Consider the following 26,871-nt stretch of genomic DNA (forward strand, 5'->3'; position numbering starts at 1 on the left):
TAAGGGCTGCAAAGCCCCCGCAGGTGGTGGCCAAAGAAATGGAACCCAGGAGCTCCCCAGAGCTCTGCTTGGCATGTCATGGGGGGAAGGCAACAACTTAAACAGCCAAAGCTGCAAGCAGCCTGCAGCCTCTTCCCTGGGGCTGGGACCTTCAAGTGGTTAGGTTTTCAACAAGCTTTGCCAACCAGGCCCTCCCCTATTTGGAAACAACATTTTGATCCACTCCAGGTGAAGGCTGCCTGCTGGCATCAGAGAAAAACAGCAGCACAGATGTCAAAAACAGGTTTCAGAGGGGTAGCTGTGTTAGTCTGTATCAGCAAAAACAAGGAGGAGTCCTTGGGGCACTGTAGAGACGAACACATTTATTTAGGCATAAGAATATAAAAAAGAATCCCTCGCAAGGGCCAGACCGGAGCGTCCAGCCCCTTCTCTGACCGTGGCCAGCACTTCGGAGGAAGATGCAAGAGACCTTAAAATGCTGGATTATAGCTCAAGCTCTCCAGGGGGAGGGTCCTTCCTGACCACATGGGGTTTGCTTTGCGCCCTGAAGCATGAGGTTTTCTACCCCTGTTCATTCTTTACCTCCCCGCCGGGGTCTGGCTGGGGGGGCTGCTCGGCCCCAGAAATGCCCGACCTTTTACTGAGTAACAAGCTCACCGCCGTTTGGCTGGCGGGGGAAGGGAAACCACGGCGCTGGGCTGCGAGACGCCGCCGGAGAACGCATCGTAGCTGAGCCCTGAGCGGGACCCCCGCCCCAGCCAGGTGGGGGAAGCCGGGAAGCGACTAAGAGCCCAGCAGGCGGAGTCCGCACCCGCTCCGGCCCAGTAAGTCGCCGGGCTGCGCGGAGGGAGGGGCTGGGGGAGGAGAGAAAGGGCCCGGGGAGGAGGCGAGGTGACATGTGAGTGTAAGCAAAAGGCAGGTGGGAAGTCGAGCGGCATGGAGAGGGGCCGGGGAGAGCTCGGGGCTGGGAGAGCGGCGGAGGCTCGGAGTCCTGCGCGATTCGCTGCGCTTTGACGCTAACCAGCCCCCCGGAGTGCCATGTAAACTGCAACTCCTGGAAACTTCGGCGGCGGCTCTGCCAGGCTTCGGCGCAGGAGCCTCGGGACGCGCCCGCCGCTCCCCGCCGCCGAGGTGGGGGGGGCTCTCCCCGCTGCTCGGGGAGGGACGCTGCGTGTCGCCCTCCACCCCAGCCCGCTCCAGCTCCAGCTCCATCGCCGCCCCTTTCGGATGGGCTGAGGCTGCGGGACGTCCCGGGCTCCTTTCCCGGCCTCCTGCGCGGAGCGCACCGGGCGGACCCGCACTTGCAGGGGCGCGCGGTCCCCTCGCTGCCCGGGGCAGGAGCGCCAGCAAAGGGCCCCCCTTCGGGGAGCCAGGGGGCGCGCGGGGAGCTCCCCTCCCTCCGTCCCAGCCCGGGGCCCGGACTCGCCTGAAGCTCGGGCCATGCGGGGCCGGCCCGTCCGGGGGCCCCGCTCCCTGCCCTGAGCGCGCCATGGCCGGGCTGCAGCCGCCCGGCGAGGGGGACCTCCCCATGCTCTCGCCGCCCCCGATCCCCGGCGACCCCCGGCGCGGGGAGTTCGTCGCCCTGACCGCGGTGCAGACGGAGAAGAGCGAGCCGCCCGCGGGCAGCCCCCGGCGCCTGGGGCTGCTGGGGACCCCGCTGCCAGCGCCGCCCGGCGGGGCCGCCTCCCGCTCCGCCGCGCACAAGCGCTATCGGCGCCTTCAGAACTGTCTCTACAACGTGCTGGAGAGACCCCGCGGCTGGGCGTTCGTCTACCACGCCTTCATGTGAGTCCGCCTGCCCCCCAGCCTGCCCCCCAGCGACCCGCCTTCCCGTGAGTCCGCCTGCCCCCCAGCCTGCCCCCCAGCGACCCGCCTTCCCGTGAGTCCGCCTGCCCCCCAGCCTGCCCCCCAGCGACCCGCCTTCCCGTGAGTCCGCCTGCCCCCCAGCCTGCCCCCCAGCGACCCGCCTTCCCGTGAGTCCGCCTGCCCCCCAGCCTGCCCCCCAGCGACCCGCCTTCCCGTGAGTCCGCCTGCCCCCCAGCCTGCCCCCCAGCGACCCGCCTTCCCGTGAGTCCGCCTGCCCCCCAGCCTGCCCCCCATCCCCTCCAGCCTGCCCCCCCCAGCGACCCGCCTTCCTGTGAGTCCGCCTGCCCCCCAGCCTGCCCCCCCAGCGACCCGCCTTCCTGTGAGTCCGCCGGGCCCCCATCCCCGTCCCCTCCAGCCTGCCCCCCCCAGCTACCTGCCTTCCCGTGAGTCCGCCTGCCCCCCAGCCTGCCCCCCAGCGACCCGCCTTCCCGTGAGTCCGCCTGCCCCCCAGCCTGCCCCCCAGCGACCCGCCTTCCCGTGAGTCCGCCTGCCCCCCAGCCTGCCCCCCAGCGACCCGCCTTCCCGTGAGTCCGCCTGCCCCCCAGCCTGCCCCCCAGCGACCCGCCTTCCCGTGAGTCCGCCTGCCCCCCAGCCTGCCCCCCAGCGACCCGCCTTCCCGTGAGTCCGCCTGCCCCCCAGCCTGCCCCGCAGCGACCCGCCTTCCCGTGAGTCCGCCTGCCCCCCAGCCTGCCCCCCAGCGACCCGCCTTCCCGTGAGTCCGCCTGCCCCCCAGCCTGCCCCCCAGCGACCCGCCTTCCCGTGAGTCCGCCTGCCCCCCAGCCTGCCCCCCAGCGACCCGCCTTCCCGTGAGGCCGCCTGCCCCCCAGCCTGCCCCCCAGCGACCCGCCTTCCCGTGAGTCCGCCTGCCCCCCAGCCTGCCCCCCATCCCCTCCAGCCTGCCCCCCCCAGCGACCCGCCTTCCCGTGAGTCCGCCTGCCCCCCAGCCTGCCCCCCAGCGACCCGCCTTCCCGTGAGTCCGCCTGCCCCCCAGCCTGCCCCCCAGCGACCCGCCTTCCCGTGAGTCCGCCTGCCCCCCAGCCTGCCCCCCAGCGACCCGCCTTCCCGTGAGTCCGCCTGCCCCCCAGCCTGCCCCCCAGCGACCCGCCTTCCTGTGAGTCCGCCTGCCCCCCAGCCTGCCCCCCAGCGACCCGCCTTCCTGTGAGGCCGCCTGCCCCCCAGCCTGCCCCCCATCCCCTCCAGCCTGCCCCCCCAGCGACCCGCCTTCCTGTGAGTCCGCCTGCCCCCCAGCCTGCCCCCCAGCGACCCGCCTTCCCGTGAGTCCGCCTGCCCCCCAGCCTGCCCCCCAGCGACCCGCCTTCCCGTGAGGCCGCCTGCCCCCCAGCCTGCCCCCCAGCGACCCGCCTTCCCGTGAGGCCGCCTGCCCCCCAGCCTGCCCCCCAGCGACCCGCCTTCCCGTGAGGCCGCCTGCCCCCCAGCCTGCCCCCCAGCGACCCGCCTTCCCGTGAGGCCGCCTGCCCCCCAGCCTGCCCCCCAGCGACCCGCCTTCCCGTGAGGCCGCCTGCCCCCCAGCCTGCCCCCCAGCGACCCGCCTTCCCGTGAGGCCGCCTGCCCCCCAGACTGCCCCCCAGCGACCCGCCTTCCCGTGAGTCCGCCTGCCCCCCAGCCTGCCCCCCAGCGACCCGCCTTCCTGTGAGTCCGCCTGCCCCCCAGCCTGCCCCCCATCCCCTCCAGCCTGCCCCCCCCAGCGACCCGCCTTCCCGTGAGTCCGCCTGCCCCCCAGCCTGCCCCCCAGCGACCCGCCTTCCCGTGAGTCCGCCTGCCCCCCAGCCTGCCCCCCAGCGACCCGCCTTCCTGTGAGGCCGCCTGCCCCCATCCCCGTCCCCCCCAGCCTGCCCCCCAGCGACCCGCCTTCCTGTGAGGCCGCCTGCCCCCCAGCCTGCCCCCCAGCGACCCGCCTTCCTGTGAGGCCGCCTGCCCCCCAGCCTGCCCCCCAGCGACCCGCCTTCATGTGAGTCCGCCTGCCCCCCAGCCTGCCCCCCAGCGACCCGCCTTCCTGTGAGGCCGCCTGCCCCCCAGCCTGCCCCCCATCCCCTCCAGCCTGCCCCCCCCAGCGACCCGCCTTCCCGTGAGTCCGCCTGCCCCCCAGCCTGCCCCCCAGCGACCCGCCTTCCCGTGAGTCCGCCTGCCCCCCAGCCTGCCCCCCAGCGACCCGCCTTCCCGTGAGTCCGCCTGCCCCCCAGCCTGCCCCCCAGCGACCCGCCTTCCCGTGAGTCCGCCTGCCCCCCAGCCTGCCCCCCAGCGACCCGCCTTCCCGTGAGTCCGCCTGCCCCCCAGCCTGCCCCCCAGCGACCCGCCTTCCCGTGAGTCCGCCTGCCCCCCAGCCTGCCCCCCAGCGACCCGCCTTCCCGTGAGGCCGCCTGCCCCCCAGCCTGCCCCCCAGCGACCCGCCTTCCCGTGAGGCCGCCTGCCCCCCAGCCTGCCCCCCAGCGACCCGCCTTCCCGTGAGGCCGCCTGCCCCCCAGCCTGCCCCCCAGCGACCCGCCTTCCCGTGAGGCCGCCTGCCCCCCAGCCTGCCCCCCAGCGACCCGCCTTCCCGTGAGGCCGCCTGCCCCCCAGCCTGCCCCCCAGCGACCCGCCTTCCCGTGAGGCCGCCTGCCCCCCAGCCTGCCCCCCAGCGACCCGCCTTCCCGTGAGGCCGCCTGCCCCCCAGCCTGCCCCCCAGCGACCCGCCTTCCCGTGAGGCCGCCTGCCCCCCAGCCTGCCCCCCAGCGACCCGCCTTCCCGTGAGGCCGCCTGCCCCCCAGCCTGCCCCCCAGCGACCCGCCTTCCCGTGAGGCCGCCTGCCCCCCAGCCTGCCCCCCAGCGACCCGCCTTCCCGTGAGGCCGCCTGCCCCCCAGCCTGCCCCCCAGCGACCCGCCTTCCCGTGAGGCCGCCTGCCCCCCAGCCTGCCCCCCAGCGACCCGCCTTCCCGTGAGGCCGCCTGCCCCCCAGCCTGCCCCCCAGCGACCCGCCTTCCCGTGAGGCCGCCTGCCCCCCAGCCTGCCCCCCAGCGACCCGCCTTCCCGTGAGGCCGCCTGCCCCCCAGCCTGCCCCCCAGCGACCCGCCTTCCCGTGAGGCCGCCTGCCCCCCAGCCTGCCCCCCAGCGACCCGCCTTCCCGTGAGGCCGCCTGCCCCCCAGCCTGCCCCCCAGCGACCCGCCTTCCCGTGAGGCCGCCTGCCCCCCAGCCTGCCCCCCAGCGACCCGCCTTCCCGTGAGGCCGCCTGCCCCCCAGCCTGCCCCCCAGCGACCCGCCTTCCCGTGAGGCCGCCTGCCCCCCAGCCTGCCCCCCAGCGACCCGCCTTCCCGTGAGGCCGCCTGCCCCCCAGCCTGCCCCCCAGCGACCCGCCTTCCCGTGAGGCCGCCTGCCCCCCAGCCTGCCCCCCAGCGACCCGCCTTCCCGTGAGGCCGCCTGCCCCCCAGCCTGCCCCCCAGCGACCCGCCTTCCCGTGAGGCCGCCTGCCCCCATCCCCGTCCCCCCCAGCCTGCCCCCCAGCGACCCGCCTTCCTGTGAGGCCGCCTGCCCCCCAGCCTGCCCCCCAGCGACCCGCCTTCCCGTGAGGCCGCCTGCCCCCCAGCCTGCCCCCCAGCGACCCGCCTTCCCGTGAGGCCGCCGGGCCCCCATCCCCGTCCCCTCCAGCCTGCCCCCCCCCAGCGACCCGCCTTCCTGTGAGTCCGCCGGGCCCCCATCCCCGTCCCCTCCAGCCTGCCCCCCCCAGCTACCTGCCTTCCTGTGAGTCCGCCGGGCCCCCATCCCCGTCCCCTCCAGCCTGCCCCCCCCAGCGACCCGCCTTCCTGTGAGTCCGCCTGCCCCCCAGCCTGCCCCCCCAGCGACCCGCCTTCCTGTGAGTCCGCCTGCCCCCCAGCCTGCCCCCCCAGCGACCCGCCTTCCTGTGAGTCCGCCTGCCCCCCAGCCTGCCCCCCCAGCGACCCGCCTTCCTGTGAGTCCGCCTGCCCCCCAGCCTGCCCCCCCAGCGACCCGCCTTCCTGTGAGTCCGCCTGCCCCCCAGCCTGCCCCCCCAGCGACCCGCCTTCCTGTGAGGCCGCCTGCCCCCCAGCCTGCCCCCCAGCGACCCGCCTTCCTGTGAGTCCGCCGGGCCCCCATCCCCGTCCCCTCCAGCCTGCCCCCCGCAGCGACCCGCCTTCCTGCGAGGCCGCCTGCCCCCCAGCCTGCCCCCCCCAGCGACCCGCCTTCCTGCGAGGCCGCCTGCCCCCCAGCCTGCCCCCCCCAGCGACCCGCCTTCCTGCGAGGCCGCCTGCCCCCCAGCCTGCCCCCCCCAGCGACCCGCCTTCCTGTGAGGCCGCCTGCCCCCCAGCCTGCCCCCCCAGCGACCCGCCTTCCTGTGAGTCCGCCTGCCCCCCAGCCTGCCCCCCAGCGACCCGCCTTCCTGTGAGTCCGCCGGGCCCGCATCCCCGTCCCCTCCAGCCTGCCCCCCCCAGCTACTTGCCTTCCTGTGAGTCTGCCTGCCCCCCAGCCTGCCCCCCAGCGACCCGCCTTCCTGTGAGTCTGCCTGCCCCCCAGCCTGCCCCCCCAGCGACCCGCCTTCCTGTGAGTCCGCCTGCCCCCCAGCCTGCCCCCCCAGCGACCCGCCTTCCTGTGAGTCCGCCTGCCCCCCAGTCTGCCCCCCCAGCGACCCGCCTTCCTGTGAGTCCGCCTGCCCCCCAGCCTGCCCCCCCAGCGACCCGCCTTCCTGTGAGTCCGCCTGCCCCCCAGCCTGCCCCCCCAGCGACCCGCCTTCCTGTGAGTCCGCCTGCCCCCCAGCCTGCCCCCCCAGCGACCCGCCTTCCTGTGAGTCCGCCTGCCCCCCAGCCTGCCCCCCCAGCGACCCGCCTTCCTGTGAGTCCGCCTGCCCCCCAGCCTGCCCCCCCAGCGACCCGCCTTCCTGTGAGTCCGCCTGCCCCCCAGCCTGCCCCCCCAGCGACCCGCCTTCCTGTGAGTCCGCCTGCCCCCCAGCCTGCCCCCCCAGCGACCCGCCTTCCTGTGAGTCCGCCTGCCCCCCAGCCTGCCCCCCCAGCGACCCGCCTTCCTGTGAGTCCGCCTGCCCCCCAGCCTGCCCCCCCAGCGACCCGCCTTCCTGTGAGTCCGCCGGGCCCCCAGCCTGCCCCCCCCAGCTACCCGCCTTCATGTGAGTCTGCCGGGCACCCACCTGGGGGGCGCCCTACCCCTTTCCCTCCAGCCTGATACCCAGCTACCTGCCTTCATGTGGGTCCCACCAGGCCCTCAGCCTGGAGCAGGTTCCCATCCCTGCGCCCCCCCCAACCTGTCCTCGACCCCTGGCTCCTCGGTGCCCTCAGCCTGACACCCATTCACCCACCTTCATGTGGCCCTGTCTGACCCCTAGGTCCCTAACCTCACCACATCCCTGGGGTGGCAGGGTCCAGCATGTGAGAGGGGTCCCAGCCTGACCCTTCAGGATAACACCATCCTCTGAGCCCCCCCAGCCCTTTCCCCCATCTACACACCTTCATCCCAGTACTGGGCCAGGTTGGCTCATCTGTAGGGGTCCCATCAACTATTCCCCCATCTCTATCCTGACCCCTAATCTCCCAAGGACCAGCCCACCAATCTAATCCCCAGGAGGTCCCTCATCCTCCTTCCCCAGCGCCATGTGTTTGTGTGGGTACTGTGGCTCCTGCATAACCCCACCATCCACACCTCACAACTATTAGGCTCTTGCCTGAGTTCTGAATAGGGGAGCATCCCCGGTCCCCATCCCAGTCCTCACTGCACCACTCCAGTCTGCATAGACAGTACCCATCTCCCAATGCTGGTCCCCATGGGGGTCCTTCTAGTCTCCAGTCTCGGGTTTCATCTCCACTCTTTTTCACCAGTCCCCTTTTCTCCTCGCCCACATCCTTTCTCTCAGGGCTGATTCCTACCCGAGCTTCTTTCCAGTCCTTCCTCCGCTCCACCCCTCTTCCGCCAATGCTATCCTAACCCTGAAGTCCTTTCTTGATCCAGTATCCACCAGCTTCTAGTCCTGATCCCCTTCCGCCATTTCAGCCCACCTTTCACAATCCATCTCTTCCTTCCAGGTGGCCAGTTCTCTTGTCAATCCCCTTTCTACCTTAAACCCCCTGCAAAGAGCTCTCAACTGCCAGCAGAACCTGCTGGGGGAGTCCCCAGGGGTCCACATTCCTCTGTCTTGTCTCCATGTGAATGTAAAGAATCCACACCTGCTTGCATACAGCTTCAAAACTCTTCCAAAATTTGCACTAGTTTCCTACGAATTCAGTTCACACCTTTCAAATCCAGGTACATGTTGTTAACAGCCTTGTCTGTGTTCCACTTCATTGACTAGTGTGTTGAGTTTTCGACTAACATCTTATTTTGGGAGGAGGGGGGTTGGGTTACAAACAACTTTTGTGGCTTGCTTTTTTAAAAAAAAAGCACTCCATTGTTTGAACTTTGTGTCAAGTCTCAGACGAGGTGAGAATACCTCCCAGATCATTTCCTCTCAGTTTGTTTCTTTTTCAAGTTTCAGAGTAACAGCCGTGTTAATCTGTATTCGCAAAAAGAAAAGGAGGACTTGTGGCACCTTAGAGACTAAAAGGTTAGTCTGTAAGGTGCCACAAGTACTCCTTTTCTTTTTTCTTTTTCAAGTTTGAGATAGTATCTTCTGCTTTGCATGACTTCAAATTAAAAAGGTAGGGGTTTTTTTAGTGTTAAATAACAATGTTGATAGTTTATTAGCTCCAAGCCCTGGAATGGACCCAGAACATAAACACAGGCTTGCTTTCTGGGTCTGCCTTCCCTAGATATTAACTGGCCCGAAGGTTTTGCGGCTGTCATGAACTATAGCGTAGCTGTGATAATCCAGGAAAGCAAATGGAACCCCTGAAAAAAAAACCCTTTCCCAGCATGGGAAATGATGTATGTATTGTGGCCCAAGGGATATTGGTTGCTTAGTTTAGCTTCTTTCTGAAGAAACAAAAGATTTGTGTTAATCCCCCTTCAGATTTTGACCCTAAAGTTTTTGTTTGACTGTTTGGAATTTTAAAATTTAAAAATCAAAGCAGCTCAAACATAATAATACTAAAGACCTAGAAATGAGATGAGTTGCCCTCCATTCTCGCTTGGAGAGAAAACAAGAAACATTTGTCTGACTATTTCTGTTTATTTTTCTTAAAATGCAAATCAAGGGTCTGTCCTAGAAAGAACTCTTGACTTTCAGAAAGGCAGGAGCGGTGATGCCTTGGTTCTACAGGGCTGGGCCCTAGAAAAACAATCCTCACTTAACAGATCTCTGGTGGGTGAGCTGCCTGGTATGTACATGAGTCTGTTAATTTCATTAACAAACTCCCATTCTCAGGGATGGCAAAGGGAAGCCAGCGTCATTTATCAAACGGTGACTTAGAAGGGAACGGACTTGTGTGTGCGTGCTCTGGGGAGACACGGAATGAAGAGTGATTGCGTTAGAGGACACCAGCTCAGCACGGGCTGTGACATGATTGGTTTTGAATAGAATGCAAGGCATTCATGATCGGTGCCTTACAAGTGCAGTGCAGACATTTCTTGGGTTCAGCAGAAAGGGTAATTATTGAGAAACGAAAGGGGGACCAGGAGGCCTCCAAACCTTGTGTTGCTCCAGTGTCAGCTGGTGTTAATTTGGGGGAATGGGGCTTTGCCACAGAAAATTAGCGAGTTGTCTTTCTGCCTAATTAGATAGCTTGTGATTTTTTTGTGCTTAAAACAGTTGCAATGGTGCTCTGGGTAAATAGGAGGTCCATAAATCAAAGAGCAGGTGTTCTGTGTCCCAGAGGCACGTTTTTTCCTCTTTTAAGTGGGTTATTTCAGCCAGCGTGCTCTTACCGTATTTCTCTTTAGTTATACAAAGGCAAAGGAAGAAACGGCAGTAGGAAAACTCCCTGCCCTGATCCTAGGGTGCTAGCTCCCTTGGCAGAAGTGTTGGGAACCTCTTTGCATAGGTAGAATGAATTAGGAACCAATGTCTGCCCCATGAAAGGGTCTCTCCCTGGGTGGAACGCCACTGGAATTATGCATATTGGAATCGGGCTAGATCTGTAAGGGAGACTCAAACACTAGGCACTGCAATGCCAACTCTGCGTGCCTTGCTGCCTGGCGGGAGTCACCCAGTCTCCCTGTTCCATGCAAGGGGCGTGTTAAGTGCCTAAAAAAAGGACCCACAAAAGTCAGTGGCTGAGTGATCTGCCTAAGCTAGCCAAGAGGAAATGCCAAGGGAAGAAGCCAAAGGGAGTTAGGCATCAAAGTCTGGGCTGGAGGGAGGATGCCTCCATCTGCTTGGGATTCACAGCCATGTGTACCCTTCTGAAGTTGGGCACCTACACCCTTTCTCCTTGGGGGTGCACAAAGGAGGAGTCCCCCTTGCCACATGTAGCTCAGCAGTTCGAACGCTCGCCCAGGAAGTCGAGAGACCCAGAATCAAATCCCCCTCCCACCCCCACAGCCTTGCGTGGAGCAGGGACTTGGCTATCCTGCCTTCCAAGCAAGTGCTCCAACCACTGGGGGTAAGGAGCTCTGGGGCAGGTCTCTCTCAACCTCTCCTTGGAGCTGTGCCACACGGCACAAATATTCTAGGTTTCTTGGGCCAGAGAGAGAGAGATCGACTCTATATCCCGGTGACTGGATGTTCATTGCCTCATCTCCTCTTGCAGCAGCCTTGCTCTGTGCTAGGTTCGATCTGGTGGGTGGCCACTGAAAACGCCTCCCGGGTCAGGCCCCACAGGTGAAATATGTAGGGCAATGCCCAGTGTGAGGATGCTGCTGGACTCAGAGTGAGCTGGGTGTCAGGATTTATGTGGCATTGCACATGCCCGATGGCAGAAATGTAGTCACCCTGGGGAATTTATTGGGGGCGGGGGGGAGTTTGATGTCTAAGGAGTGTAGGTGCCCGTGGGGTTAGGCAGCAGCTGGGTGGGGACTTTAAGGCTCCACATTTTGGGCTTGGGTCCTGAAGAGGCATTGAGGTTCCTAATTCGCTTTGTGGATCTAGCCCTTGCTCTGCAAAGCAAGAGAGCTGAAAAACGCGGCTGAGAGGAGAACATATGCGCAGAAAGGGAAGTGTGGTTAAGCGGTGGGAGCCTGTGTCTGGGTGGAAGCGCTGCTAGATTCTCTTCTAGGTGGTACCGCTGCTCGTGGCTTTGTGCAACTTGCAGGGGAGCTGCGTCTCTGTGCCACTGGTTTCCCCAGAAGCCCAACCCGGGCATTACCACCCGTGCCTGGAAGAGAGGGCAGCAGCCTACCTCATTCGTCTCTGTAAAGGGAGTTGAACTCCTTGGCTGAGTGGAGCACTACGGGGGGCCTGATAGGACACCCGCTGGAAATCTGAGCGAGAGACCTGCGAGTGTGTGAAGTGCAGAGTGCCTCAGACAGAGGATAAAGAGCAGCAGGTTTGCACATGTAAATAAATATCTATTTAGACCCTTTCTGACAGCAGGTCCCTTCCTGTTTCGTTTTTCGCGATGCAAGGCATATGTGGATTTCTTTCCCCCCCCCTTCCAAATTCTGATTTAAAGCTCAAAGAGTCTGAATGTCTTTGAAGGAGCCGTAGATTCTCCATGCTGCCGTGCGAATGAGCTTCCAAAGCACCCAAAGGTTTGCTGAGGCAGCTTGGGCTAGTGGGTAGAGCAGTGGGGCTGGGGAGACCAGGATTCTAGCCCCAGCTCCAAGACTGACCTCTTGTAAGACCTAGGGTGAACCTGTGCCCTTCTCTCTCTCCACCCCCGCCCCCTTTGTCTAGTCTATTTAGATTGTGAGCACTTCGGGGCAGGGCCTGTCTCTTGTGCTGTGCGTGTGAGTGTGAGAAGGGCTGGAGGATAATGACTGCCTAGATCTACTCTTAGCAGGGCGGTGTTGTGGCATTACTCTGCCCTTAGGACAGATTTGAATGGGGAGCGGGTAGCCTGCTCCTCTGCTCTCCTCCGACAGCAGCAGGGTCCAATGCAGCGACGCTGCACGTTCCCCAGCCGGATGTCCTTGGGGCCGTGTCCAGGTCTATCGGTGGGTTCAGCCACAAGTGGGACAAGCGAAAGTGCTGGGATTGTGTCTCCTAGTCGCTGTTCAAAGCCTGCTCAGGCCTCGTGGGAAAACCCTGCTGAGCGCTCTCTGCAGAGATCGCTCTGCTCACAGACCAGTGCCAACGTCCCGAGCTGCGGTTGGCTTTCTTTTATTTCATTTTTTCCTCCTTCCGTGTCCCTCTTAACTTGCTCCAGGTGTTTTCATGGGGATGGGGTGGGGAGAGTGGAGGGAAAGCTCCCAAAGACTCTCTCTATTTTATGCCTGGCTAATTTTGGGTAGGGGGGACCTGTAGTTTGGCTTGCAGTGCCATTAACCCACAGCTCGGTGTCTCATGAGACGCAGCCAGGGCCTAATCAAGGAGGAGAGTTGAAGCTGCAAGAAGCTTCTCCCAGACCAACCAGGGGTTTGACCCTACGTGTCGGCTGGATCTTCAGAAGCAGGAATATTTCTAAACAGGGTTTACTCAGTGCTTGAGCAGCGATTTGAACTCCCCTAGGGAATCTTTTGCTAACTTGGCGTGTGGGTAGCAATTAGACTCTGGTTCCAAATTGCCTGCAATCTCCCCGGGAGAAAGTGTCGTGATCGAACATGCTGAGAGAAAGTGCCCCTGGATTTGAATCTGAGAAGAGGGAAAGGAAGTGGCTTGCTCATGTCAGTATATCTCCGGGAAACTAGGAACTACATCAGACTGGGAATCAGGACACCTGCCTTCTGATCCTGGCTCTACCCATGACCCTGGGCAAAGTCAGTTCCCTCCCACCTCCTCTGGCCTCAGTTTCCCCATCTTACAGATGGAAAGCATGGTATTTCCCTATGCGTTTTTTTAAAGTGCGTGGAGATCTCCGGCTGGAAGAGTGCTGTGGAAGTGCTGAGTATTGCATATTCACTGACATGCCTGTGCTAAGCCCCGGTCCCACTGCGCCATGCAGCTGGCTGCTCTGCCTGCAGGCCCAGGGCGTGTTCTTCCCTCTGTACCATGCGCTCGATTTCTGTGGGCCCAGGAAGGAGTTCAGCAGGCAGCCACCGGTGCACCTGCGCTCTCGCTGCTCCGGCCCATTTCACAAGCTGGTCTTAGCCAGGCAGGAGGTGCACTCCAGGCACCATAAGTCAGAGCTGGCAGGTACCGCCATGGGGGCCAAGGTGGTGGGGCTGGGTGTGGGGAATGGAAGACTGGAGTGGAGGGGGTGAGCAGCTGGTGCCGCATGACTGGGAGGACAGGAGGTGTTTGGCGTCAGAGAGTGGGAGACCCCCCCACACACACCTAAAAATAGCTAAGATCAGCACCAACCAGTAAGTGTGAGGCTGCGTGTCCAGGCTGCTGTATACCTGCTTAGGCACATGTATGTGCCAAGCCTGTGCGGGCTGCGTGTGCATCCCCTGCCTTTTGGCGTGTGAGTGTGTTTAGCTCTTGCTGCAAGAGCCCGAGCCACGCCAGTACAGTGCCAGGCCGTCAGAAGCAGCCAGGATGTCACGACCGTGCTCTCCCATCTTGGTTTTGGGGAGCTATAATTCAGTGGTAACAGAATGTACGAACTGGGAACTGAATGTGCGAGTCACAGCCTGTTAAGGGGGGGGGGGGAGTGGGTCTGATTTAAGCTAGCCTAGTGAGGTAGCAGGATGGATTTGTCACTTGATAACAGGGCATCTGCATTCCCCAGGGGGAGATCAGACAGGAGCCGGTCTGCCATCTGTAACTCTTCTCGGGACCCTCAAAGTCGTTCGCTGGGGTGGTTTTTTTTCTTTGTTTGTTGTTGTTGGGGGGGAGGGGGTTGTGTGCGCAAATGTTGTGCTGGAAACAAAGATCCTCCTGCGAGGAATGAAGGGTGACAGCTGGCGAGGAAGGGCTGGTAGTCATATATTACACAGATTTTGCTGTGCTCTGAAAGAAGAAAGGGAAGGAGAATCTTGCGTTCAAAGAGTAATGAGTGGTGCGTGCACACACAACACACACACACACACACACACGCGCCGTCCAGCCCCCCCATAACTCCAGTGGAACAAGACTATCCACTAGAGCCCCTAGTACAGCGCTGCCAAGCAAGGGGCTGTACTGGGGCGTTACCCACCTACCCTTCCTGGTTCCCATTAGATCCCTGACGTCTAAACATGCCCTTCCTCATCGTGGAAACTGGAGAAGGAGCTCCCTGCTAGCGGGATCCTCCTCCTGCCACATCCCACGTGGTGCTCTGGAAGCCTTCAAACGAGACTCTGATCTGCTGGAAGAGGGACTGCATTCCCTCTCTGTCTTCGCTCATCTGCACCACTTCCAGGCCTATGCAATAGCTTCTGTTTCCCAGCCAGGCCTTGCTGGGAAGGATTAGCGCCAGGGGACTCCTGTCGAATGAGCTTGTGAGGCGGGGGCAGGGTGCAGTGATCCACAATGAAACTCTCCAGGACACCGAGTTCAGGGTTTGCCCTGGCCCCATGCGTACGTGATGCAAGGTCCCCGTCACGCCTGCTCCAGCAACGGGCCTGGTCTGTGGCTGCGTCAGTTGCATCTAGGACCCTTGTTTGTGACCTTTACCATGAGATGTGTTCTTGCGTCACAAACTTGGCATAGAGACCTTGATGGGGATTCAGGGAAAGGATTACACACCCTGCCTTGGAAACTAGTTCTTGCTGCTACGAGGTTGATTTGTGGTTGGCCGTCTTGTCTTCTAGATTGCAAGGTCTTCAGGGCAGGGACCGACTACCCAAGGTGTGTACAGCTCCTAGCCCCGACCCAGACTGCGACCGTAGGGCGCTACCCATGTACAAAGCACTAATAATTAGCAAACATGACAAGATACCGCTTTTCTTCTCAAAGGAGGTTGGGGGAGGCAGTGGGACTGATGTCGAAGGCAGGGGATGCTCTCCTAGCATGGGGCAGATTGTCTCCAAAGCCCTGAATTATTATGAATCCTGTTGATGAAGGTAGTAGCTCCAGGCCAGCCAGGAGCAGTGCCCCCCTGTGCTAGGCGCTGCATGAACACAGAGCAGTAGGCAGTCCCTGCCCTGAATAGCTTGCAGTCTGAATCTGTACAATCACGTCCCTCTCATATATTGTTCGAGCTGGCCAGAAAGCTGTGTGCAGGGTGGGGTGAGCTCAGTATGTCTCTCTCTGCCCCTTTCTTCACCCCCCCCCAACATAAACTCCGGTCTCTCTTTTGGTGGACGTCTTTCTATAAATACCATCGCTGCTGGCGATCGATACAGGAAGTTGACTCGGCTTCACCCCAATGCTGCAGCTCTCCACGCTTTGGAGAGCTCTGTTGGGACTGCGTTTCTATGTGCTCCCGTAGATCTGCCTAATCGATGTGGCCCTCAAAGGGAAAACCTTAGAATGGCACTTAGAGAGAGCCTAAAAGTTGTTCCGTGTCCCCCAGATACTTAAAATCCTGCAGACTGAGAGCGGTGGGCTAAATAGGATCTCCACTCTCTGCTTAGGGGCTACGCACAGGGGTCTGGAGGTGCCCTGGACAGGTGCATAGGTGCTGGGCAGTCTGGTTGCTCTCCCCATCTGCCCCAGCGTTGGGACATGGTGCACAGCTGTATCTAGGATCACAACAGCTTGATCAGGTTTGCTGATGGGCTGGAATCTTACACATCAGAGCCTTTATTCTGGGGTAGATTTGGATGTGTTTTGTGTGTTCAGGGTGTTGAAGCCAGTAACTTTTAAAGAATGGGATCAATTTAAGCTCTGTCTACCCTGGTAGGGACCCTATAAACTCTCCAGGAAGTTATGGTAGCGAGCACCTAATGTAGATGTGCGTTTTGCTACCAGTATTTCCTTGTCTGTGCAGGCGGCTCCTGTCTGTCCTGCCTTTCATAATGTCATCGTCAAGATGGGGGAGTTACTTGTCATGTCGCACTCTGGGAACGTTTCATGTCGAAAGGGCAGCGCGGAGGCAAAGAAAGTGACTCGCTCAGGCTCAGTGGGAGAGCTGAGGACAGATGCTTGACTTGTGACATCGACCTGGGCGCTGTCATCTTGGAGGACTGTGGAAATAGGGTATTAAATGGAACTATACGCTGTGGAATGAAATGCTCCCCCTCTCTTAAAACCGGTTTAAGATCCCAAATCCAGGTCTCAAATATGAGTCTCTTTTCATTGGTAAACTGAGAATCTGGGCCTTAGTCTCTGTAAATTGGGACAAAATTCCTTCTCTTGTCCTCTTAGTTCAGAGTCCCTCTGGAGCAAGAACTGATTCTTGTTAGATGTATGTACAGTGCCTAACACAGTGGGGCCCCAGGTGTTGCGGAGGCTGTTTATATGGACTGAGGTCGCACCTTAGGGCCCCACGGTGCTCGGCGCTGTACAACCACAGAACAAAAAGAGTCCCAAAGAGCTTACAATCTGAACGCTCCATTGCAGCCCTTGGTTGCTACCACAATAGAAATAAGAACCGGACTCTAAACATTTTCCCACAACATCTCTCAGCAGCTGCCACTGCGCTTCCTGGGCCAGAAGTGTCAAAATTACCTGCAAGTGCCTGGCATTCCCTGGCCACGAGCAGCCAAAGGCAGGGATCTGGTGAGACTTCTGTTTTCCTGCAAGCTTTCCAGTCCTGTTTTTTTGCAAACTCCAGTACTTTCACACACACGCTCTCTCTCTCCCCCCCTCCCCCCCTCGGGTGCTCACCAGACCTGAACCTCAGACCCCCTTTTGCAGTTGACTAGTCACTTTCCATATTGCTGCTCTGAAAGAACCGGGTTCCTACCAGCTTATGTTAATGGTTATGAAACTTCCGGGCACTGAAAACTTGGCTCAGCAGAATTTGCTTTCCTAGAGGAGCATTTCATTAGAAGAGCAATTTGACCAGGAGCAAATTACAGAAGATTGAAACAATAACAAAACCAAACCCCTTACAAATTACTGCCCCCACTCCCATGCTCAGCTGCAGTCTGCAGACCTGTTCACTTTGCTTCCCTTGTTAGTGTTGATTTGATGCATTTTACCTCCAGCCCTTCTTGTTAAAATCTCACCTGTGTGTCTGGAGTTCAGGACGCGATCAGAGGGAGAAGGCAAATGGGAACCTAGTAGGAATTGTTTGTGCATCTCTTATGCTGCTTAATGAAAGCCTGGCGCCCCAGAGAGCTGTTGCATTTGTGGGACCCCATCCTGTCTCCTTACATGTGTACCTAGGAAGGGTTTTGAAAGTAATTCAGCTTCAACAAAGAAGATCAAGAAAATGCAATAGAGCATTTCTCTCTCTCCTGTAGCTGGAGACGCTGGGCAAGTCCAGTCTGGTGGTATCCTCCAAGCCACAAGTTCAGAGTTCTAATCCCAATTCTGACACTGCCTTCCTGTGTGGCTTTGGGAATCTCACATAGCAGCTCTGTGCCTCAGTTTCCCCATGTATATTATGGGGGTAATATTGACCTGAAGGGAAATTAGCTGGATTCACCCTTGCTGGTGCAGGGCAGTTTTCACACATGCTCCCAGCCCAGTAGGGGATTCACCCCTGGATCTGGGGGAGGGCAGGGGTGGCTTCCCCAGGAACTTGACTCTGCAGCCAGGAGCTCCACAAGATGAAGCCACCTGAGAGATGCTCTGAATCAGAGGCTTTGGCCACATATCTCCTCACTGATCAGCCCCATCCACTGTGCGGCTACTAAGGTTGCAAGCACCTTGTCCTACTACTGCCCCAATCCCCAGGTGGATTTTCCATCCCTGGGGGGCCCCACTTCTGAGTCCCCCAGGGCAGAAGCTGCCAGGACCGGGGGATAAATCAAGGCCTGTATCTGCACAGTGCTTTGAACAGGAAGCCAGCTAGCAATGAGCAAACAGTTCTTCTGAAGTTTGCTGATTTGAACTTTTACTTCTGCAATTCCTTGCACTGAAACGAAGAACCATTTTCCCTGTAAACTGCAATTTCAGCCTGGCTGGGCATTGCCCAGCTCCAGCCTTAAATACCCGCCCATGTCGGTGGGAGAGCTGTCTGTGCACGGACCATGCAGCTGGGCCAAGGAGCTGCTGATTCGCTTGGGGCTTGGTCTAGCCGGGACGCTGCTGCCCGGCAAGCCAGGGTGTGAATCTACAGGGCTAGCAGGCTGCACAGTGACAACCTTGTGTCCCTTGCAGGCACAGAATGTCCCTTTTTGGACCCTGGAACTGCCCGGGCAACCTAGGTGAACGCGGGGGGATGAAACTGAGGCAGGCAGCGATGTTAAGTGTTTCTGATCCCTCCTGCCAAACGCTGCAACACACTGGCCGGGACCCAGGCTGCTGACCGCTGATATTTTCTGGTGGTTCTTTTTATTATTATTCCCTTGCATCCTATTACTGTAGAGACTTGCACAGAGCAGCAGCCGATTTCCTCTGCCCCAGCGGCTCGCTTTCCCATACAAGCCAGGCAGCAGGGACTAAATTTGACCCTTAGCTGGGTGGGATGTGGATGGGGACCCGTGCCTGTTGCCCCTGGGCTGGTTGTGGTTCATGTGGCCTGGTTTGGGAGGTGTATGGGTGTAAGCACCCTTTTCTCCGAAGGAGAGTCTGGGAGGATGTAGGGGAAAGAGAGCCTTGACGCAAGCATTTCAAAATCAAACCAGCAACCGGTCAAAGAAAATCAGACACAAATGGGGCAGGATGAGCCACCAGCTTTTGTGTTGCAGTGTTTTGTCAGGCTGCTTTCTTAGGTTGTGATCTACTTGATTTCCCCCCCCCTCCCCTATGAACGAGCCCAAAGGGAAAGTCCCATAGAAATCTCAGAACTTCACCGGCTTCTGAGTTGGAGTTGTGAATCTTTCAGCAGCACAAACTGGGCTCGACTTCACCCCTGAGACTTAGTTTGTCTCAATCGACTAGAGGTGGGACAAAATCAGACCTGACCTCTCAGTGCAAACTTTGGCTGTGGCTTCAGAATCAGATCCTGTGAGTGACCTGAATATCCCTGAGGTCTGGGCCAAAGTGAGTTCTGAGCTGGGTCCCAACTCTGTAGCTGAGGCTGGTGTCCACTGATGAGCTTCCTCGCACGCTGGGTTTGAGTCTAGAGTTTGAAGCAAACCCCCAAAAGCAGGCCAGTTCCACAGGCTCCCGGAGTTGCCTGGCTCTGCTGGTGACACAAACGGCCATGGATAGACTAACCCATGCAGGGAGATCTTGTCCTGAGAGCTAGAATTGGACACTCAGGGGCTCTGTGCATCCTTGGAGGGGAGTGAGTCCCCGGCCTTGGCTCCCTGAACTGAGGTGACCCTTCCATCAGCCCCAGACAGAGAACCCCCAAACCTGGGAGGAAAGAGAACCAAGCCGAGGAGGAGCCTGGTTTAGGGCTGGAATTTGCCAGTGGTGGGTTCTGTTCCCGGTTCTGCCACTGATGTGCTGGATGGGAGTCAAGTCAATTCCCTTCTCTGTGCGACAGGCTGGGGTGGGAAATCCCAGCTGTAACAAAGGAAAGGCTCTGATGGCAGGAGGAGAGGGCATGATGGGAGCAGACACACCTCAAGCGTCCGTGTGTGCCATGGCATCCCTGCAAACATGCCGAAGAACCTGATGGCTGGAAGCTGCCGGCACGGTTAGCAGAAAGGCCTTTATCCGGAGGCACCTTGGGTGAGATGCCAGCTGGTTAGTACGCAGATAATAGGCGCGCAGCATGAGCGATAGGCCTGGCGAGGCTGCTGCAAACAGCCAGTCAAGCCCCTTCGGAAACAGAGCGTTAGCAACGTGACCAAGCCAGAGTGCCCGTCGTAATGTACGACAGCCCTGTGTCCCTCGCCTGAGGTAGCTCAGAGGAGGGACAGCCGTGGGGTTAACGCATTGGCCTGGGGCTCAGGAGAGCGGGGCGCAATATGCAGCTCTGCTATGGGCTCTCTGTGGGAATCAATCTGTGTCGCCATCTGGGAAATGGGGATAAAAGTACTTGTCTGTTTAGATTGCAAGCTCTTGGCGGCAGGGCCCGTCTGCATTGCTTAGCACAGTGCGGCCCCTTGCACAGCTGGATCAGTAAGGGTTTGTCTACGCTTCACACGGAGCCCAGGTCTACGGGACCTGGACTTGGTGGTTCCAAGCCTGTGCTTGAGCGTCCACACTGCATCGTGAATCTGTGTTTCCAGTTGCTGGAGTCTGGTCTTGCAGCTGTGCTAATGTGTCCACACTACACAGACCTTCTCACTCGGGTCTGAGGCTTGACCTGGCTCCACTCTGCAAAATGACAGGGTTTGGACCCTAGTCAGAGCGGGATCCAGGCTCCAATCCTGCCTCCCTCCTTCCCCAGCAGGATCCTAAGACCTGGCTCCTGAGTGCTGGCTGACCCGAGTCAGACTGATCTGTGTGTGGTTTGAAGAGGGTTGGGCTCAGCCCTGAGTCCGAGCCTGGGCTTAGCGTGCAATGGAGACGTACCCGCACATACTACCGTAACGCTAATGAGAAGTCGGGCACTGCTGCTTTTTAATGATGCCGCAGTACTTCGCTTACGAGACAGGGAGCAATTCCACGGCAGCGCGGTCCACCCCCCCGCCCCCCGGTGCACTGTCTGTATGTTCGTCCCCCTATGGCTCCGCTGAATTGGTGCGGGACGTTGGCAAACAGATGGACTCCCCCTTCGCTCGCTGCCGCCGCTCCATGCTGAAGAAGCTCTCTCAAGCGAGAGAGCGGGGGATTAAACATGCATAAGCTCCGGCGTACCTCCGCCCACCACTGAAGGCACGGTCACAGCAGCTCCACTGAACCAGGCCCAAGTCCCAGAGTAGTGACCTAACTGTCAGGCCATCTTCCTCTTCATTAAGGCTCACTACCCCCGGTAAGCATCCTCCCTAAGACGCTGAGGAGCGGAGAGACTAAGGCCCCCTGGTTTGGGGTTACTCAGTGATTGGGCGCCCTACCCCCACCCTAGGGCCTGATTTCTGCGGGTCATCAGGGGTTGCTCAGTGCCTGTGAAAGTGAGACCCTAGAGTTGCAGATCTAAGACACCCCCCGCCCCCTCCCAAACTCCTGCAGATCCTGGTCCAACAATTTGGGTAGCTCAGATGAGAAGTCCGTGGCCTCCCGCGGACTGGAGCCCAGGCCTCCTGACTCTCCAAGAGCAGACCTTGAGGTTTTAAAAATCACATCTCATCCCACAGGATGCTCTCTGTCCCGGGGGCCTTGCTCTATAATGAATGGGCCGAGGGGAGTGAGAGCACCAGGAGTAAATGCGTACCATGAAATATTTACAGGGTGTCCTTCCTCCGATTGACTTTCAGCAGTCCCTCTCCGCGCATTACCGTCAGGGCACATGGAATGATGGATGGACTCTGCAGGTTAGTGCTCTGCCACTGAAGGGTATGAACCAGGAGAAGGATGGGGCGTGGACTGCTCTGTAAAGAGAGGGGATGTTGTTCCTGCTCACCAACTCCTGGGATTTAGGACTGCTGAGCTCTGCCACTGATTCACTCTAAAACCTTGATCAAGTCCCTTAATCTTCCTGTATTGTGGCATCCTCGTCTGTAAAATGGGGCTGAGGATACTGAGCGGATCAGGAGGCAGCTGGGAGACTTGCCTGATGTTTGTAAAGTACTCTGGTATCCTCGGGGGCGGAGGGGGAGCCGCTGTACGGTCATGCTCTCCAGCACTGGGAGGCCGAGGGAGTTGTAGAGGTGGCTCTTTGGAGAGACAGTGAGTAAGCCAACTGGCTGCCGGTTTGGCATTTCATAGGCCAAAGGTATGTTACTGGTTATTTACGGCTGGGCTGGCAGTCCCTAACCCTGGCTCATTCTGCGGCTTCTTCCCACCTCTCCCTAGCTCCTGCGGTTTTGTGAGAGCCTAGGAAGTTGTAGCTTGAGGCTGGCACCTGTGTCTCTTGCATCATCTGACAGAGACCATGTGGGACTGTTTCCATCCTCTGGAGCTCAAGTGTGTCTCTCTGTAATGTGCCACCTGGCATCCACCGGCCCAGGAGTGTGGGCATTGGGTCCTCTCCAGAGCCGCTCATTCCCGCAAGAGAAGGAGGGATGCAGGTCTTTTAAAAAGCACTCTCAAATGGCCTGATCCCACACTACTTGCCCAGACACGATTCCCATTGACTTAACTGGCTCCGTCATGGGCTGGGCCGTTCTCCCATGGCAAGGATAGGCCCAAAGTGTTTTTAAAATAAGGAGTACTCAGCCAAGCGTGGTTTCCATGTGGGTCCATGACAGAGCACTGGGTGTTTGGAGAATGTAAAGAAACTCTTGCCTGATAGCAGACGCGTCCCAGAGAATCCAAGCAGCCGGAGATGGTGTTTTGAAGAGGTTTTTAAGATTAGGTTGGACAAGCCCCTGCCTTAGTGTGGGAGGGGCTGGATGAGATGACCTCTCGCGGTCCCTTCCCGCCCTGCACTTCTGTGATTCCGTGTGGGTCAGAGCCCACATATAGGGCGGCTCAGCTCCCAGGAGGTGGATTTGTCTTGCTGTCCCCGTCCCTGTGCCATCCCCCACATCCCATGCGGTGGGGCAGGGCGGATAGGAGATGTGGCTGTTTCACTTCAAAGGGGCTTGTGCTGACCCTTGTCTCTGTGTGTTTCACTCAAGTTCTTAAAAAAATAGATTTTGTTTGTTTCATTTGGAATCTGAACGAACCAAAGGTCAAAGCTTAGCCCACAGCCTCCTTATATTTTTAAATCCAGTTTCCACCCAAACCCACACATCAGGGCACCTGTCTCTCTCCAAACCCGGCCGTGGCTTGCACACCCCTCACTAAACTGGCACCAGGTTTCAGCTTGATTATAATCACCCCGCCAAACTTGGGTGACTCTCCTGGCTCCCTCTCTGGCATTTCGGTTCTCTGGTGGTGGTCCTTACGAGAACAGATTGACAGCTTCCCAATCCAAGCCTCCCTGAGCCAGGCTGCCGCCCTGTGACACTGTCCTGGCAGGTCAGTGGCCTTGAGAAAGGGATGGGGTGATGGGAACCTACCTCGAGGTGGGGAGTGGTGGGGATGCCGGTGGAAGGGAGAGAGCTTTCCAGTCCCAGGGGGCTGGTGGGAGAGATGTATGCAGAGTGGGGAGGGGATTTGGGATTGGATCGTTGTCATCGGGAGTGTATCTGAAAGCCTCTTGTGCCCAATACCCGTCTTTCTCGCTCACAGTAACTCTGCCAGGAAAGGCTCCCGTTACAGCTGGCTGGTGTCCCATCCATCCCCTGCTTATCAAATGGCTGGGATGCTTCAGGTGTAATATTCCCTCTCTCGGCCCTCCGGCCTCACAGGAGCCATTTACCTTTGCTTTGCTTCCTAGCCATTGGCCCCATATCTCAGCTCTTCTCTCCAAGGGTCTGTGGCCAGGAGCAGCAGCCTCTCTGCCTGGATAGAAATATCATACGAGTACCTTGGTTTTGCGTTTCTCTGGAGCCTTGTGCCCAAGCAGCTCCAATCTGCCCTTTGAGATACTCTGGGATCGGTTACAGTTTCTCAGAATATGTCTGCACAGTGAGAAACCCTCTGCGGCTCTGACTCTGAGCCCAGGCCAGCTGACTCGGCCTCGTGCTACAGGGCTAAAAACAGCCTTGGAGATGTTCCGGGTTGGGCTGGAGCCTGGGGTCTGAGCCCCGCCCCACTGCTCCGGGTTTCAGAGCTCGATCGGAACACCTACACGGCTGTTTTTAGCCCTGGAGCATCAGCCTGAGTCAGTTGACCTGGGCTCTGAGCCTTGCTGCCACGGGTGGTTTTTGCTGTGAAAACATACCTTCAGTAACCTTCTCCAATTGACTTCCTTCTCTGTGCCTCACGCACCCCATCTGTGAAATAGAGAGAAGTGTACTGACCCACATTAGAGAGATGGAGCTGCAGCCACCTCTGGGGTGGAAGTTGACAGCAGTTTAACAGCCACTACCCAACAATTCTGGCCTGGAAGTGAAGAGGAACAACTTATCCATTTGACAGTCCAGGAGGATTTTAGGAAGAGGCAGAATATAATTATCTGCTTGGAGTTTGGCCTGAATTAACTCCCCCGCACTTAAGATCTTGGAGTGAAAAATATTATGGGGCAGGAACCAACAACAACAAAAGGCCAATGCTGCAGTTTCCCAGGCCAGACTCATAGCCACCAATGCGTAAAATTAAGTGACTAAGCCACAAAGGGAAACTGTGGATTGATTTCCCTGCCCCCCTTCTGCCGCCAGATTCCACTCTCCCCACCCAGCCTTTGCTAAGCTCCGGTGCAGCGAGTTACCTCTTGCCTGAAACCCCCCCGGGCTCAGCTCCCGGGCCCCTGTGCACAACAGGTGCGGCAACAGGCATTGCTCTTGCAGGACAAAGAAAACGTTGCAATTAACAATGGGGGGGGGGGGGAATCTCTCATTTGATTCCTCTGTCCCGTTCCCAGCAGAGGCATGACACTTAGGCACGCTTAAGAGTTATATTTTAGTGCTAAGCCGAGATTCCCCTGGGACGGAGTGCAAGGAAAATGGCTGAGTCAGCACAAGGAATCTGCTTTCTCTCGCTTCCTGTTCTTCTGTAATTGGGTCCATCTGTGTTGAAACCTGGATTGTTCAGAGGGCGACTGGATCCTGAGGGTAGCCTTTTGCCTCTAGGTCACCAGTTCAAATCCAGCCCAGGCTGGCAGTGAGACCGGGCTGCATCGAATGGGAACTCACTGGCTCTCAGGCCCGCTGGATCGGAGTCTTCCATGCCGGAGACACCCTTTCCCTGCACCTCAGATGCTTGGTTAACCAATTAAACCTACTTCCCTTCTGAAAGGCTCCAGGCATCTCCCTGAGCCTTGTTCTCTATTCTCATGCTCGCCAACCTTTCAGAAACTGCAGCCTCTCAGCCTTTGAATGCAGCTGCTTTGCGGGACGTTTTACTCCCGAATCCTCCATGCCGATGATGCCAGCGTTTTGGCAGTGTTCTTGTGCCCGTTCCCTAGGACAGAGAGAACATTAGGTCTTTCTGCTCCATCCTTTCTCCACGTGCAGGCTTGCAGGGGTCGGGGAGAGATTTGACATGGGGCCGGGGGAGTGCAGGTTAGGGTTTTTAAGCAGGGCTGCATGGGGACAGAGGACGTTGCGGCTTCAAATGAAGGTGTGTTAGCAGGACTGGAACAGCAGAAGGTCAAGATTGGTGTGTGGGGGTAGAATTATGGGTATGTAGTTTGCCAAGCGTGTTCCTGCTCTATGGAATATCCCCCCAAATTAAGAGGAAAGGTGGGGGGGGCGGGGAATTGCCACGCTACCGGCTCCTTTCTGCCCCACCAAACCCTGCTTCTAAGTGGCTGTCCTCTCGTACCAGTCTGTCACTGGTCCTCCCGGGCCCATTCTCACCTGGGTAACTTCATTTGCAAGGGCCCTGTGCAGTGTTACTTTTCTCCAGTGATCACTTTGTCCCCTGGGCACAGGCTAGGGAAGGCAAGATGTCACGTTATCCCAGAGCAAGCCAGAATCCTAGAGGCGCCAAGATGGCGTAAAGTTCCATATTGTCCTCCCTGGCCAGTGCCTTTTCTGCTGTCCTGCCTGAGAGGCGCAGCCCAAGCTCCTTCCCACTGGTGCCCTCAGGGAATCTGGCTACGTCCCTCTGGATTTGGCCCTGCAGTTCCATGCAATTGAGCGACGACTCCCGGTCCCGGCTTGGGCTGGTTCTGCGCCATCCCTCCCCCCCAGAGGCGCAAGGCTCTATATCCCGTTATGGCCATTGCGATACGTAACCCGTCACCGTCCCAGGGTGGAAGCGGAAGGACGCTAGGCGGGGCTCTCGGATCCGAGCACTAACCCCCCTGCGCTTTCCCGCTCAGGATGCCCTGGCGCTGGGTGCCTGGTGGAGCACGTGCTGCAGAACAGCATCCAGCAGGCCTGCTTACGCTGACCCTATTTTTATGTGTTTTGCTTGGCAGGTTTGGGCTGGCTTGGAAGGAGAGCGTGGCTTTCGCTGCAGCTGTCTCTGTGCATCAGGCTCGGGTCCTTTGTTTCTGGGAAGGAGCCTGATGCTTATGGTGCCGGGGGCTTTTCTCCCGGGCAGTCCAGGGAGCTCCTAGCACTAGGGCAGCCCCATCTCTGCTGCACCCCCGCTGCTGGGTCTTGCCCGGCCTGGAAAGCACCTGCCTCTATGCAAAGCTGTTGAAATAAGGGCTGGGGAAAGCAGGTTGGGGAAGAGAGCGAGCAGGGTACTGCGAGAGACCCCCTGCGCTCCTCCGCCGCACGTAGGGTGGCCTCCCCCACTCTCAAGTGGGAGCAAAGCCAGGGGCTGGGAAGTAGAACCGTGTGATGAACTTTTCCTCACTCGGCACTAGCTAGAGCAGTGACGTCCCCAGCTCCTTGCAGATCCGGCCAACGGTCCGCGGAGCTTTGCCGGGGAACGTCTCCTCCTCTCGCCAGAGAAGCCCCTCCACCCTGCCGCTGACCTCTTTGCCCCCAGCTCTCAGTGATCCTTCTCCAGCTAGCAGAGATGGGAGTCGTGAGTAAAGCAGGGGGTTGGCCAAGCACCATGGCAGTGAATCATGGACAACACCTGTCAGGATCCATCCAGGCACCCCTCCCGCACAGTTGGATGGTTACAAGGGTCACATCCTGTCTAATCTTAAATGTCCCGAGTGATGGGGCTTTCCCTGCTTCCTTGGAGCAACTGTCTCAGGGATGATGGGCTTGAGTTGCCTCAGCTGGGCCTGGGGCTAGATGGCTCAGCCCTCCGGCCGGTTAATAGGCCCAGCTGGGCTGCTGCAGAATCTCCTGATTGCAACTCACTGTCTGCTCAGGGCTTTTGCCCACAGCAGCACTCTCGCCTGTGCCTGCCTAGTTCCTCTCCAGCGCTGATCTCTGGCCTGGCTTCTGACTCTAGCTCTGACCCTTGGCTGGTCTCCCCGTTCCTGGTTCTAACTACCAGAGCAGACTGGCCACCTCCCAGTCCCTGACAACCGTTCTATAGCTTAGGGCAGCTCCCAGGGGAGAAGCTTTCCCTGGCATTGCTCCTAAGTGTTCACTGGTTTGGTTTAATCTTTGATGCCTGCGTCCTTGGGTGTTGTGAGCATTAGAAATACTTTGGATCCACTCCTGGCATTACTGGTATGTGCTACTCTTTCATCATAGTAGCGGCTGGAAGCCTCAACCTAAATCCTCGATGTGCTAGGAGCTGTACAAACCCATAG

At 59.1% G+C, this 26,871-nt stretch overlaps 1 protein-coding gene across 2 annotated transcripts in view; it reads left to right on the forward strand.

Moving 5' to 3' along the window:
* The first annotated feature begins 933 nt into the window (after positions 1-933).
* KCNQ4 (potassium voltage-gated channel subfamily Q member 4) overlaps positions 934-26,871 on the forward strand; it is an 83,214-nt gene continuing 57,276 nt past the window's right edge. For both annotated transcript variants that reach the window (XM_073317574.2, XM_073317575.2), the window contains exon 1: positions 934-1,785. In XM_073317574.2, the coding sequence (XP_073173675.1) occupies positions 1,490-1,785 (296 nt within the window). In that variant the 5' untranslated portion in view covers positions 934-1,489. The remainder of the gene's footprint in view (positions 1,786-26,871) is intronic.

Source organism: Lepidochelys kempii, chromosome 19, assembly GCF_965140285.1.
Source record: "Lepidochelys kempii isolate rLepKem1 chromosome 19, rLepKem1.hap1, whole genome shotgun sequence".
In the NCBI taxonomy this organism is placed as follows: Eukaryota; Metazoa; Chordata; order Testudines; family Cheloniidae; genus Lepidochelys; species Lepidochelys kempii.